This window comes from Vulpes vulpes, chromosome 1 (assembly GCF_048418805.1).
Source record: "Vulpes vulpes isolate BD-2025 chromosome 1, VulVul3, whole genome shotgun sequence".
Taxonomy (NCBI): domain Eukaryota; kingdom Metazoa; phylum Chordata; class Mammalia; order Carnivora; family Canidae; genus Vulpes; species Vulpes vulpes.
The window spans coordinates 136,860,837-136,875,973 of NC_132780.1; the positions used below are offsets into that span (position 1 = coordinate 136,860,837).

General features: G+C 55.2%; 1 protein-coding gene across 1 annotated transcript in view; it reads left to right on the forward strand.

Annotated features, from left to right (window-relative positions):
• GLP1R (glucagon like peptide 1 receptor) overlaps positions 1 to 14,675 on the forward strand; it is a 36,113-nt gene extending 21,438 nt beyond the window's left edge. Inside the window, exons 8-13 of the mRNA XM_072731530.1 lie at positions 4,581 to 4,641; positions 5,276 to 5,345; positions 5,461 to 5,549; positions 5,883 to 6,021; positions 6,927 to 6,968; positions 11,358 to 14,675. Of these exons, the coding sequence (XP_072587631.1) occupies positions 4,581 to 4,641; positions 5,276 to 5,345; positions 5,461 to 5,549; positions 5,883 to 6,021; positions 6,927 to 6,968; positions 11,358 to 11,525 (569 nt within the window). The 3' untranslated portion in view covers positions 11,526 to 14,675. The remainder of the gene's footprint in view (positions 1 to 4,580; positions 4,642 to 5,275; positions 5,346 to 5,460; positions 5,550 to 5,882; positions 6,022 to 6,926; positions 6,969 to 11,357) is intronic.
• The last annotated feature ends 462 nt before the right edge of the window (positions 14,676 to 15,137 follow it).

Consider the following 15,137-nt stretch of genomic DNA (forward strand, 5'->3'; position numbering starts at 1 on the left):
TGGGAGACCCTGACCTCTCCTGGAACCACCACCTGCAGCCTGCACCCCCTCCCCGGGAAGCCAGCTTGGTACTCAGAACAGGCTGCTGGGCTAAGGGGGCAGGGCCCACTGGGTAATTCTTCCCCCCTCCTCCCCCACACCCTGGCCCAGGACTCACTGCAGGGGGCGCTGCAGGTTACCCTCCCCTCTCTGCATAACCCTACCCACTTTATGGAAGCAGAGGCCTCCATCCTACCTGGCCAGATGCACCGCACACCCCAGTGGCGGCCATGGCACTGGTCCTCCAGTACCTCTACTCCTAAGACCCTTGGGGATGGAGCCTCACGACCAATCCTTGGTCCCCAGGCCCTGAAGGAAATGGAGAGTCCTGGGCCTCAGGGTAAGGGTCGGGGTGAGTGCTGAGGGGCTGTGGCTCTGTCCTTGGATCAGTGATGAAGAGGAGGACCCAGAGGAGGCTGGCAGGGCGGGGCTGGCCAGCCAGAGGCCCCCTGAGGAAAGGGTGGACCGCGGATGTGCCTGGAGCCCAGCTGGAAATGTTCTAGCCAAAAAAGTTTGCGGAGAACCATTGTATCTTTTTTTTTGCTGGAACATTTCTGGTTGTGCTTCTGCCTCTCGCCGTGTGGGATTCTGATGAGGACAGGGGCTGAGACACCCACCAGCAGCAGCCCCCCAGCCCCCACCCCACGACAGGGAAAACAGATGCAACAGTGCTTAATCTGGGGGGGCCCACGGGGGCCCCCATGGGGCGGGGCCAGAGACCAGGCTCTGCCTTCTGGCCCTTCCTCATCTGCCAGGGCCCCTGCCCCTGCCACAGGCCCCTGCGCTCCACCACGAGCTTGCCAGTCATCTATTCACTACTGTCATCCATTCCCTCCCCTGCCTCAGGTTGCTCTGACCACTGCCACCCCGACCTCCTCAGGGGGACTTACCACCTCAGTCAAAGCCAAATGACATCCCCCTCCCAAACTGGCTCCTGCCCTGGAGCCTTTGCAAGGCTGTCCTCAGCAGCCTCAGGAAGCCTCCACAGGTTGTCTGGCCCTCTGGCTCTGTGCTCTCTCTGGCCCTCTCAGCCTCCCTCCCCCTGTCCTCCCCCTGCATTCCTTAAGGCTGGTGTCCCTCAGCCACTTGGCTCCATGTGGCCCCATTGTAGAAGGGGGCTTCTAAAGGGGGCGATTGGTATCTGGAAGGCACTGAGGCCCAGAGAGGGCAGGGCCTGACAGACAGAGCAGGTACCAGGCCCTGGGCCCCTGCCACCTGTCGTGGAAGGTTCTTGTGCCCCGCTGCCTCTTTATTCCCCAGAAGACCCTTTCGAGCAAGCTCAGGCCTCTGCACAGTTGGGCAGGTGGGCCTGGCCTCAGTGTACAACTCCCCGCTCCCACCCTCTTTCTTCCCCCCCACCCAGGGCCCCCCCCTTCCAGCCCTGCCTTCCTCCCCCCCAGGCTAGGGCAATCACCCTAGGCAGTGGGCAGCTGGAGAGCCCTGCAGCTAACTGGGGTGGGGCGAGGGGGTGGTTAGGTCACTGAGGGCAGCTCTGGGAAGGCTCTCCTTAGGGTGGGGGACTGCGTCTGTCCCTTCTGGGAAATAGCATCAGCGCTGTTAGTGCCTGTCTCCATGGCGACCCAAGGGCAAGAACAATCGGAGGGACAGTGTGATGTGTGCAGAGGAGTGGGGGTGGTTGGAGGGTTGGTGGAGACACATGGCATCCTGGAGGTTTCTGAGTGGGGAATGGCGCCCATCCTTTCCCACCACCTCATGCCGCGGCTCTGGGCTCAGGGTCTGAGGGGGACCTCCCTCCAGATGAGAGCACCCTTATCTTGAGGAATTGGGATGGGGAGGTACAGAGACAAAAGGGCAAAGACAGGACAGAGATTCACAAAGAGCTCTGTTGCAGGCCAGGAAAACCGAGCCCACGTTGCGGTGCTTGGAAGCAACCTTTAGCTTCGCATGCAAACAGAAGAATCAAAATTAGAACCCTGACACAGTTGGGGACTCCCCCAAAGACCTGTCACCTTCTATGCCATCCACCAGCAGCTGGGTGCTCCTGTAACCCACCACAAAGAGGCTGCCCGGGAGGGAGGCAAGTGATGGACCAGGGAATCATCACTTCTCAGGGCCAGTTCTGTGTGTCTTAATTTGATCTTTTTTCTCCAGCCTGTGTTGTTGACTTTCTAAATAGTGGAGAGACGCACCCAGCAGGGAGTGTGTAATGTTTGTATGTAGCAGAGCTATGCCTGCATTTTTAAAAAGGCTTTGTTAAGGGGAGGCTGATGAACGAGTGAAGTTCACCAGGTCTTACTGCTAACATGAGTGAGTGGAGTCTCAGAGTGTTAAGGACAGCAGGTGGCTGGGGATGCCCAAAAAGGAGGTTTCCATGTGTGTCCGTAGCTCAGGGAATTGCCATGTTCCTGCCTGGAGAGTTGCCCTTCTCTCACTGATGTATGGAGCCACTCATTATTCCTTCCTTCCATCCTCTCTGAGCATCTTCCATGTGGCAGGCTCCATGCCATGCTCGGAGGCCTTTGGAAGCCACCCATCCCTTGTACACTCTCATGAAGGCATCGTAGATGCTCAGAGGTCTGATTTGTATAAGAATAAATGGCCAAGGAGAAAAATACCCGATGAAGAACGCTGGTCGGCTGCGAGCTGCTCTGCTCCCTCCATCTCTGTCTGCACTGTCACACGGTAGTTCCGGGCATTCCAGCTGCTCAGGAGCTGCTCTTGAGGACATGGATCATGGCGATGGGAGGGGCTGTCAAGTGGGCTCTGCCCTGGAAATGGGCTCTTGGAGGAGACCCCCTAAAGCCACACATGCGTATGCACAGGCCCTGCCCCCTACACACACACCATACACACTCACATCTGTGTCCACACCTTAATCCTCACACTCTTGCCTATCTCTGACGCCCACGTCTCCCACGTGGGAGAGGAACCCATAGGGACAGGCGTGGAGAGTTGGTGCAAAAAGCCAGCGAAGGTGGTTGGCTTTGGCGTGGGACAGCAGCCCTGCATTCCAGTCCCACCTGTACCCTCCTGAGCTCCTGATTCATCTCCATCTGTGAGCACGGGCAGACCGTATGAAGTCAGCAACTGTGCTGAGCCCTCAGGGTGCGCCAGGCACTGAGGCCCTGGAGATGAATGAGGCTCAACCCTGATGGGACTGGAAACCAGATGAATTAGTTATCTTCTGCTGTGGAATGGAAGACCCCACGGTGTAGCGACTGGGAGCAGCAATTCTTTTTTTTTTTTTTTTAAGATTTTATTTATTTATTCATGAGAGACAGAGAGAGAGAGAGGCAGAGACACAGGCAGAGGGAGGAGCAGGCTCCATGTAGGGAGCCTGACGTGGGACTCGATCCCAGGTCTCCAGGATCACGCCCTGGGCCAAAGGTGGCGCTAAACTGCTGAGCCATCCGGGCTGCCCGGGGAGCAGCAATTCTTACTGCAGTTTCTATGGACAGGAATCTGGGTTCAGTTCAGCAGCACGCCTCTGGTTGAAGGTCTCTAACAGAGATGCTGTCAGGATGTCGCCCTGGGTTGCTGTCCCCACAGGTCTTCACTGGGGTTGGAGAACCCCTCGCAAACCCCCAAGGTTGTCAGAAAGCACAGCACCTTGCTGCTGTTGGCTGGAGGCCTCTGCTCCTTGCCACAGGGGCCTCCGCAGGCTACCTGAGCGCCCTCATGACCTGGCAACTGGTGTCCCCCAGAGCCAGTGATCAGATTGAGAGAGAGAACCCAGGGCAAGCCTTTTATCACCTTTTAAAACAGTCTTTTATAACCTAACCTCAGAAGTGATGTGCCGTCACCTCTGCGTATGTGATTGGTCACGCAGAGCAATCCCGATACAGCGTAGGCTACACCCTGGTGCGAATACCAGGACGTGGGGGTCAGGGGGCCTTCCTGGAGGCTGCCTGCCACACTAGTTGAGTCTCAGCCGACTGGAAAGTGTCATGTTAGAGCTGCTGTTACCGTGCGCCCCTGCGCTGTTAGTTGGGCTGTTGGCGTCAGGGACAGGCCCCTGTCTCTACTCCAGGCTTCTGCTCAGCCACCTGCAGGGGGAGGGTAGGGAGGGTAGGGAACGGGTGGCTGGAGGGGCTTCCGGTGCCCGAGGAGTTGGCTGAGATGGACATGGGGACCACGGCAGGAGGAGAAGGGCATCACAGGGTTGGCCTGTTCCCACCTCATCCAGCATGTTCTCCCCCTCCGTGGCCTTGTCCCTCCATTACGTGGGTGTCTACATCCTCATGTCTCAGCCAGGATTTGGGGGCAAGCCCCGATGATGTGCCTGGGAGGTGGGGGTGGGGGCCTGGTGAGTAGAGATACGCCGTAACGTGTGGGATCCTCTCTCTGAGAAAGAGTCCAGGGAGTTGGCCAGGGGTGGGAGGGTGTTGGGGCCACCCCCGCGCCCCCCCACGCTCCCAGACCAGCCTGGTTCCACACCTGCTAGAAAGTGGTTTCATGGCCAGGCGAAGGGGAGGGGCCAGAGGTGGGAGAGGCCTGGGTAAGGAGAGGCCTGAGTGTGCCCGCTGGTAAGCTCGGGCCTGCCAGCCTCTCTCCCCTCTCTTTTCCCATTCTCCTTTTAGGTGTTCCCCTGCTGTTTGTTATCCCTTGGGGCATTGTCAAGTACCTCTATGAGGATGAGGGGTGAGTGTCCTGCTCCTGGGCATGTGTGTGCCGAGGTCCCTGTTTTCAGACCCCACAGGAATCCTTGGCCCCTGGGGTATGTGCCTACTACCTGTTGGGAGGATAAACCGAGGGACCAGGAGCTTAATCTACAAATTTCGTTCCCTAGTACCCCTTCCCTGTCCCTCCGCGGGACTGTGTGATAACGAACAGGGCTGGATCCGTGGGTATGCAGTGGTTTTTCTGTAATAACCATGGAATATTTCTGCTATTTGGTGTATGATGCTAGGTACACACATGAGTCTTTGTTAAGTTCATGAAGGGGTCGTGTGAAACTCTCTGTGTGACCATGTATTTAAGACTCTGTGTGTGTGTGTGTGTGTGTGTGTGTGTGTGTTGGTGTGAGTGACCATGTATTTAGGACTCGGTGTGTGTGTGTGTGTGTGTGTGTGTGTGTGTGTGTGTGTGTGTGGCTTGAAGGATTCTGCATGGATCCGTGGGACTGGTTGTTGGGACTCATGGTGGCAGTGTTTGTGTGGTTCTGTGTGTGTCACTTTGCATGGCCATGTGTGGCCATGTGCCCCTGTGCCTACATTGTGAGCTGGGGGGCCCTGTGTGTCCCATGAGGTGCCTATGTGTCTGCCTTCCTCTCCAGCTGCTGGACCAGGAACTCGAACATGAATTACTGGCTCATCATCCGGCTGCCCATCCTCTTTGCCATTGGGGTGAGTGACGGTGTCAGGGTGGGAGTGGCAGTCCCACCAGGTGTCACTGGGGGAAGGTGGGGAGATGGTGGGTGTTTAGAGAGGGCCTTCAGCTACCCTCCCCACCCCCCTGCAGGTGAACTTCCTCATCTTTATCCGGGTCATCTGCATCGTGGTGTCCAAACTGAAAGCCAATCTCATGTGCAAGACAGACATCAAGTGCAGGTGATGTGCCTGAGCGGGCTTTGCTGGGCACCCCCGGCCCTTGCTTCCTGAAGAGACAGATCCTGGGATGCTGAGCTCAGGACCCTGCATGACCTTCTTCTCCCTGCCCCAGCCCTATCTGGGTCCCCGAGCCTTGTTCTTAGCCCTGGACCTGGGCAGCTCCCAGGCTTCTGGGGGTCTTGACCTCCACCTCCCCCCACCCCCGCCAGGCAGCCCATCCCAGTGTGTTTGGGGTGGGAGAATTTCTGTCACCTAAGACACGGGGCAGGGCGTGGAAAGGGGAAAAGAATCCACTGGGAGGGATCCAGAACCATGTCTTCACCCCACCCCCAGACTTGCCAAGTCCACACTGACGCTTATCCCGCTGCTGGGGACCCACGAGGTCATCTTTGCCTTCGTGATGGATGAACACGCCCGGGGGATGCTGCGCTTCATCAAGCTGTTCACAGAGCTCTCCTTCACCTCCTTCCAGGTGACCTCATGGCTGGGGGTCCTCACTTGCCAAGTACTTGGGTGGGAGTGGGCTGGAGACCACGCACCATGCACATGGCCTGCACCATGCACATGGGCATCTGGGGCCTGGGAGGAAAGCGGGAGGTGCCCAGAGTTCTGTGGCTGGAGCAGAACCAGGGCTAGATTGGCATTGGGCACCCAGGCCGGTCTCCTCTGTAAGCGCATGGGACCATGGGACAAGAAGCCTTTGCAGAGGTAGCCATGGGCAATCCAGCCTGGCATCAATCACAGCTGCCATCTACTGGACTGCTACTGGGTGGCAAACACCCTGCCAGGGCTTTGCACACATTGTGCATTTATCCTCACGGCATCCCAGGAGGTTGTGTGGGGTCATCTGGTTTTACAGAGGATGAAACTGATGCTTGGAGATGTTAAAACAAGATTTGCCAGGTCACATAGTTTCCAAAGCCAAGAATTCATCCTCTCCGCTAGTATTAGATAATGCTGAGGGTGTGTGAGCATCACTGGGGCTGTCGATATAGGAGAACCTGGTCCTGGCCCCTCGGGAGGCTTGTGGGAGGGCCACACACGTAGGCCCATGCACGTGCCCTTCACATGTGTGCATTCACACAGCCATATGCAGATCACAGCTCGGGGCATGGTAGGAAAGATGGCCTGTGACCCGAGGTGGTGTACTTTCTCGGGTCAGAGCTCCTCAAGGAGAGGGTGATTGAAGAGCTTCTGCAGGATCTAAGCAAGGGCTTTGAGTTTCTCTAGAAAGGGAAGGAGAAGAAACCCAGTGCTCGGGGGCTGCCCAGCCTGAGGAGGGGGATGTTGGGGCTGGAGCCCCGAGAAGCGTCAGGGTCTACCTGCAGGGCAGCCTCCCTCCTGCTTCCTCCCTGCTGACATGACTCTTGTTTCCAGGGGCTGATGGTGGCCATCTTGTACTGCTTTGTCAACAATGAGGTAAGGCCCAAGGGAGGGGGGGACAGTGGGGCCCCTTGGGCTGCTCCTATATTTATGGGTTGCTCTGGAATTGTCAGTGGGGACTCCCATCAGTCTTCCAGCTGAAACCCCCTACCCATCCCACTAGACACTAGAGCTGAGGAGGCATCTTGTCGATGTATTGTTTTCTGTGCATGGGCGTCTCTCTAACACACACACATACGCACACACGTGCACAGGCATACCCTAATGGACATGAACTTGGGGGAGATCTGGCCTTGTGTTAAGGGGGTCCTTAGTGAACAGGTGGTGGTTACAAGATGATTCACCAGCAGACGTGCCCTAGTCACCTGGGGCTTTAATCATCACTATCTTATTTCATTGGCACTGTTTCCACCCGCCCCCCAAAAAAATCCCTGCTAAAATTATGGTTTGAATATTCCAATTTTTCCCACAAGATCATTGAATATCAGAGAGAATTTGGAAGCATGGCCCAGGCTTGGTCTGGGAGTGGGGGCAGAGCTGGGATTCAAGTGCATCCTAAGGGAGGGAGGTAAGCATCCACACTCTGTGCAGGTGAGAGCCCCGGCCCACCATAGCAAAGGGGTGCACTCCTCCAGTGGCTTTCCGGTTGCTGCGGTGCAGAAGGGGGCTGTCGCTGACCTGCACCCTCCCCTGCAGACCCTCCTGGACCATAGCTCTCCCCTCTCCAAGACTCTGGGCCCCTGGGAGGAGGGGTTATTTGTCCTCTGGTGCCTGGCAAGGGCCCCTTCCACCCAGGTACCCAGCTTTGCACTGGAGCAGGTCAGAAGCAAACCCACACCGTCAGACTGGACATCACAAAAGCCACAGCACCACCTCCCATTCCTTCCGGAGGGGAAACAAAGCAGAGTACTGCATGTGGCACCAGGGTCACCTGGAGATGTAGCCCCAAGAGCATTAACCCCAGCAGGAAAGAGAGGGGGAAAATCTCCCATTCCAGAGTCTGGAGGGCAAACTGAGGACTCTGTTAACTGTGTAGGCCCAGCTGAGGATTTCCATCAGTGAGGCTGGGGTTCAGGTGAGCCGTGGACACTGCTCCCCCAAGAACTGAGGCTCTTTCTATGGCTCTGTCCCTGAGTCTGATACTCCGGAATTGAGAGATCGTAAGAGTCTGCATTCATACATTAATTTTACTTGTGCTCTGGGTGCAGGGACATGGGTGTGGCCGCGGGTGGGGACCGTGGTATTCCAGGGAGTCGTGAGATGGCTCTAAAGAGCAAGGTGATGCAGTGGGAAGATGCGGGACGCAGGCTTTGGCGTCAGGCCTTTGCTCCCATCCAGGCAACGTCACTTGATGAGCTGTGTGACTTTGGGGAAGTCACATGCCCGCAGTTTGATACCCATTTCCTCTTCTGCAAAGTGGTGTTAATGATGCTCAGAGCATGTGGGTCTCTAAATGGGAGGGAAACACTTCCTGAGTGTTTATTCTGTATCAAATCTCATCGATGTAGCAGGTGCTCTCTCAGTTTACAGGTGAAAAAATTAAGACTTAGTGAAATGAACAGCCACAGTTCAACAGCTAAAAGGTGATAGAGCCGGTACATGGGGAGGGGTCCCCACTAATGCTTCAGGGCTGCAGGGGCTGGGATGGGGAGGCGGCGCCTGGCACAGAGTGGCCCCTGAATACCTTCTGGCCGTCCCTAGGGGCCGGTCTCCGGCAGCTGCCCGGGATCAGGGTGGGGTGGGCCAGGGAAGGAGAGGAGGTTGGTGTAGAGAACACTCACAGGGGCCTTGTCCTACAGGCCCCTGATGCACGGGAGCAGCAGGATGCTCCAGCCCTGGTCCTCCCCAACATCTGAGCCCTCGCAAAGAACTTCCTAAAGAACTGAAGAAAATGTTGAGTTATGAGGAACCACAAGCTCTGTGTGGTGGCTAATGGTTCTCAGCCAGAGGGGTGATGTGCTACCTGGCCCTGACCTCTGCTGCTTGATCTCCCAGGGACAGGGGCAGGGTGTCCCTGTGTGGGCCGAGAGAGTGAAATTCCCTTCTGTCCCTTCTCGACCCCATGAGGTTCCCATTTCCCACTTCTCCCTCCTTTTCCTCTGAGCCACGCCGGCTGCAACACATGCCCCCCACCCCAACACACACCCCTGCGAGGCCTCCCCACCACTGCTGCGGAGAGTCCCAGGCCGAGGCTGAGTAGTTTCCTGACTCCATCCCTCAAAGCCTGTCACCCATCACCTCCCCGCTTCATTCGGCCCCAAAGCTGGCCCAGCTTTGTTAGGAGGGATGGGTGGGCACACATCCCACTGGGCCCTTGGCAACTAAGGACCCCAGGATCACCAGATCCCCCACTGGCCTCTCCCCTGGGGCTCTCCCAGGCTCCTGCTGTGGGGTCCAGGAGACCTGCTCCACATTTGCCTTGTTCAAGTGCACTGCCCAGTTCTCCATGGACACTTCAGGCCCTGGCTCCTCCCAGCACAAGAACAGAACGTCACCTTCACTGGGCCACAAATACACACGTGGCTCCTAGGCTGAGATCTCTGTCCACAAAAGCTGTTCTCCAGACCTGGGGTTGCCATGGCAATGCTAGGTACTTTTGACCTGAAGAGAAAAGATGGCCTGGACGTTGGTCCTGCCTCAGCTGCCAGGAGAGTGGGCACAGGGAGGGGAGGCCTGGGGATGGTTCTGCTGTGGTTCCTGTCCTTTCACCAGGGATCTGACTCAGGAGCCTGAGTGCTGGTCCCAGATCTGCCACTATCCAGCTGTGGGACATGGGGCAGTGACTTTGCCTCTCCCCCCAAGTGTAAACAAAAGTGAAAGAGCTTAACCCAGTCTTCCCAAATCCCAGAGCCAGGGCCTAGCCAGAGGCAGGGAGTCAGGTAGGCTTAGTGTGAGGAAGTGCTCCACCCTAAGTACTAGGACGGGAGTCAGATTCACGGCATCCCCTCTGCTGTTTCGTCGTAATATTCAGTAGCCAAAGGAGCCCAGAGTCAGATGCTCATTTTGTCACTCGCTCCTTCCTTCGGGTCATTTACAAAGCACGTAGGGAGGGCCTGCTGTTTGCCAGGCACTGGGCTAGGTCCAAGGGATCCCAGATGAGGAAGATGGGGTCCCGGCCCTTGAGGTGCTCCCAGCTGAGTGGGCAGGACACATGCCAGAAACCAGCATGACCTAGACAGTCCTGGAAGCCAGGAGGCCAGTGCTTAGGAGGCCAGCTTTGAGGTCAGCCCAGATCTAGGTTTGGATCCTGGCTGAGACCCAAGGGAAATTCTGAAGTACTCTGCCCCTCAGTCTCTCCACCTTGCAGCAGGCAAGAATAACAGGAGCTGCTTCACAGGGTTGCCGAGAAAGTTAACTAAAATAATCTCCGGGGAGTGCTCAGCATGTAGTAAGTGGCCAATAAATGGTGGCTTTTATTTTAAAGATTGATTGATTGATTGATTGATTGATTTGAGAGACACAGAGAGAGTGAGAGAGAGAGAGAGAGCACGAGCAGGGTGAGGGGCAGAAGAAGAAGCAGACTCCCCACTAAGCAGGGATCCTGATGCAAGACTCCATACCAGGACCCTGGGATCATGACCTGAGCTGAAGGCAGACGCTTAACCAACTGAGCCACCCAGGCGCCCCAATTGGTGGCTTTTAATATCAGTTGTCATGGGTGGGGGGGGCGAGGGTACATAACAGAGTCCCTTTTCCTGCCGGTGTCCATGAAACCACTTCAGTCCCCATGGTGGCTTCCCACAGATGTGCCTCAGTTTACCACTTTTCTCCCCACCTGCCACAGTTAAGGGCTGTGAGACAAGATTGGTCTCCGTGCTGCCACCTGAGCAGAAGCCCCCGTCAGCTTCGGGTGTCCCTTTGTCCCCCCACTCCCCATCTCTCCACCCCCATCAGCACACCCGCCACATGCGCTCAGCAGGGCAGTGAGGTGGCACGGGGCTGGGTGGCCCTAGGCGGTGTCTGCTGTCCTCCCTCCTGCACCCACGCCCAGGTCCCATGATGTGGCCCAGGACCCCAGGGCCATCCCCGCAGGCAGGCTCGGGCCATCTCAGCTCCCCCCTCCTTGTTCTCTCCCTCCCATCTCTCCGCTCTGCTCTCCCGCATTGCTCTCGCTCTCGTTCTCTTCCGTTAAATAATACCGTGATGGATTGTGAAAGGTACTTAGCTGAGTCACGGAGTTTAGAGATGGAAGCGACCAATTAGATCATCAACCTCATCTCTCTCCTGAGGAGAGGCAGAAAATAGGAGACAACGATAAACAATTTTATTGGGATATTAATTTAGGCGCCCGAAGGCCTTGACTCGTGTCTCTTAATATAATGCAGTGGATTTTTTTTCCCCTTCCCTACTAATGTAATAATGGGGCCATTTTGTGGGCAGTTGGTTTGCATGATGGCTTTTGTTCCCCTCCTTTTCCCATGGAAGGTCCAGATGGAGTTTCGGAGGAGCTGGGAGCGCTGGCGGCTCGAGCACTTGCACGTGCAGAGAGACAGCAGCATGAGGCCCCTGAAGTGCCCCACCAGCAGCCTGAGCAGCGGGGGCACAGTGGGCAGCAGTGTGTACGCGGCCAGCTGCCAGGCCTCCTGCAGCTAAGACCCCAGCACCCCCTCCCTGTGGTCCCGCTGCGGGCCGGCTGGCTGTCCAAGGTGGGAGAGGCCCTGTGGGGCTGGGCGGGGAGGGACGCGCTCGCTTACATCCCTGCTTTCCCTTCCCAAACCCATCAGACAGGCAAATGGGCAGTGCCTCCTGGGACCCATGGCCACAGTTCCTCTGAAGAGAAGCAGCTTGCTAATTTGATCACGGTGGCAGGAGAAGAGAAAAACCGATGGCTGCTAAGACAAGGAGGATTTCTTGCCGTTAAGCCACCAGGCCCCTGGGGTTCCCCAAGACAGAGCAGCAAATCAGCCCCACATTCACACTCAAGGTCAATGGCTTATTAGCGGGATGGCGGTTTGCAAGAGGAGGTGGTTCAGGAAGAGGCCTGTGTAGCCTCACCAAGCAGAGCTTAGGGAAGGTGAGCCAACTCTGCTTGCCTCCAGTAGGGTCACCACCCCTACTGCCTCCTCATTAAGGGACACTGTTCCTGTTTGTCACTTGTTCATCGTTCATCTTGCCCCCGTATCTCACCACCCAGCTTCTCTGTGGGGGCTTTGTTTGGGCCACCACTGGCAGCTCTTTCTAGAAACAGCTGTGGATAGTGTTGAGAATGTGCCCAGCAGTTTCCTTTGCTGGTGTGCCCACTTCTCCCGTGGGTATTTGACCTGCCTTGGTATGCTGCCTGCCGCCACTCTGCCCGGGGAACCAGGGCAGGCCTAGTGCCGAGGAGCCCAGCTCTCCATGTGAGCTCTGAATTCTGTTCTAGAGATGTTCTAGAGTCCTCTGGGATTCAACTCGGGAACTCTAGGAAATGCTCGTGCTGGGGGGTATAGTGTACCTGCAACCGTTGGCAACCCAGCAAGGCTGAAGCTTTATTTCCACCTCCCTGGGGAAAGGCTTTTTGTGACCGGATTATGTACCTTGCATGGGAGTTTGGGTGTGCCCTTTAAGAGCTGTGACCAAAAAGGGACCTCTGGGGGAAACTACCAGTCGCCACTGTTACCTCAGAGGCTGTCTTCCCCTTGTCCCTGGTTTCTTTACCATGAAAGTCCGCAACTTGGGAGCCTGTATATACTTTATTCATTGTTTCTTTATTGCTGTGAATGGTCTGCATGTGCAAATGTGTGACTCTGATTTCTCCCACCTGATGGACAAAAAGAACGAGACCATTGTGATTGTGATGTTGTTGAGGGGAGTGGGGGTAGTAACTGAATTGACTCAGCCACATGTTGAGCCAATCGGTGTTTTCCCTGCCTACAGTTTCATCCCATAAATAATGACCAGCAGAGAGGCTACACAGGGAAAACCTCTCAGTCCTGCCCCCACCACCAGGAGAGGGCAGACATGTAGCAACACTACAGAAACCCAGACAAAAGGGAAAGAGCCATCCCAGGGAGGCTGGCAGTGAAGTTTGCAGATGCAAAGGAAGTTTCCCAAGTAGGAGAGAACTCTTAGAGGAGTCCAGACCTCCTAGGAAGGCAGAGGGAGAGGCTTTGGGTGAATTTCTTTAAGGATCCATCCCTCCCTCCTTCTTTTTAAGTGGTGGGGACCCTCCCCAGAGCCTTGCACCAGACACATTTTCCTGTGCTTCTCAGAGAGGCATGTGATGTACGGGGAAAATAATAATGGGACATAAAACACATCAAGCAGAAAATTTCTTATACTTCAGCTTCAGTGAAGTGTTGTGTCTTTGTTAATGGGGAAGCTGAACCTCAGGCTAAAGGCGAAGTATGCAGAATGGCTCCTGGAGAAAATGTAGAGAGGTGGAGGATGGGGGCACCCCTGCTTCCCCAGAATAAGAGAGGATTTTCCAGCAGGCCCCATTCCTTGACTTTCTCTTTGGAGGGGAGAGCAGGAAGGGGGAAGATGAGTGCCAGTGAGTTGATGGCGGTGGACAGCTCTGGTGCAAGTGTTTCAGTTTGGGATAAACAGGAAGATTCTGAGAATCATTAATACACGGCACAGCAGCAAAGAAAGAACGAGATTGATACAACCTGAGAGAAATAACTGGTTGAGGGGGAGGAGGAATTGTTGGGAGAAAGTGTTCAGTTCGGCAGCACCAGGGAAGCTCAGTTTGATTTAAACTGTGAGTAGAGTTCTCTTCCTCCCTGGTAGTGGTGATTCCTGTTCTCAGAAGGCTCATCACATCCCCATCCTCCAAGCCTTGTAACACTGAGGAACTGTTTTCCTTCATAGATACGTATCAGATCCTGAAGAAACATTTTCTTTGCTCCAAGACCCACACTATTAATATTCATTTGATTGGCAGTGCACTGCCGCCACCAAACTATTCTCAAGCTCTCCTAAACTAAATATAACTCGAATAGGTCTGGGAACGATCACATGCAGTGTACTCCCCAAATTCCACCAGCTGTTTACGTGTGTGATGCCCTAAGTGTGGAGCTTGCTGCACACACTCTTATCTGCGTCTGTCCTGGGGTGGGGGGGTGGCGGGTACGATTGCTGACCAGCAGGTGTGGATGATGTGTGTGCGTATGTGTCAGCTGCGCAGCTAGCAGGGTCTGGGACTATTGTGAATCGAGCCTGAGTTCAGCACTCTGGCCAGCTCCCCTTGTTAGGGGCTTAAGTCATGGGGCCTCCTCTTTACCTTAGAACAGCTAAATCACAGAACTGAAGCAAACCCCTTACACTGCAAAGCTACTTCAAGATGACTCTCCAGATTGCCCACATGATTTTCAGTTGCCTCAATGCAGTCCCCGACGAAGCCCACACCAGCACCATTTTTGAGGACTCGGAGCAGGGAAAGACCCCACCCAGATCCAGAGAAGTGAGGAGGGAGGCTTGCAGAGGTGACTTGCTAGATGGTGGTTGGGCTGGGCCTCCAAGTCCAGTGAGGACTCTGGGAGGAAGGATAGGTAAGAAATATAAACAGCCATTCAAGATCTGCTTAGTAAAAGTTGGTCATGTGTGTCTGGAGTTTCTGTTAAAAAAGGAAATGCAGGAATGCCTGGGTGGCTCAGCGGTTGAGTGTCTGCCTTTGGCTCAGGGCGTGATCCTGGGGTCCTGGGATTGAGTCCCACATTGGGTTCCCCGCAGAGAGTCTGTTTCTCCCTCTGCCTACGTCTCTGCTTCTCTCTGTGTCTTTCATGAATAAATAAATAAAAATCTAAAAAAAAAAAAAAAAAAGAGGAAATGCAGCAGCAAAGGTAGACAAGTTAGCTCATGGAGATGCCATCTCCTCAGGGACTTATACTGCAGAGAGGAGGGGAATGCTGCGCTTTACTATCTCTGCTGTAGTACTTCACTCATCTTGTCTTAAAATTAAGAAACTGAAATGCAGCAGAACACACGTGGAAACAGCAAGTGAGCCATTTTGAACAGTGAATCCAGCGCTCTTTTAATGAGCTGGCTTAATGGTTTTCTGATGCATCTGTGCTTATTTGACAAATTGTTCTGCTAACCACACAGAGAAAGTGAACTAAAGGTCCTAAGCTTCTCTGGCTCTCTAGCCTCCCTGAAGTTGGAGAAGACTAGCAAACTGAGCAGCTTTAGCCTGGCAGGAATGGCACAGCCACCATCAAGGGCAGATAAAGTCAGCTCACATCCACACCCTGAAAGGCTCAGTCACCACCTCAGTGTGGGCCATCT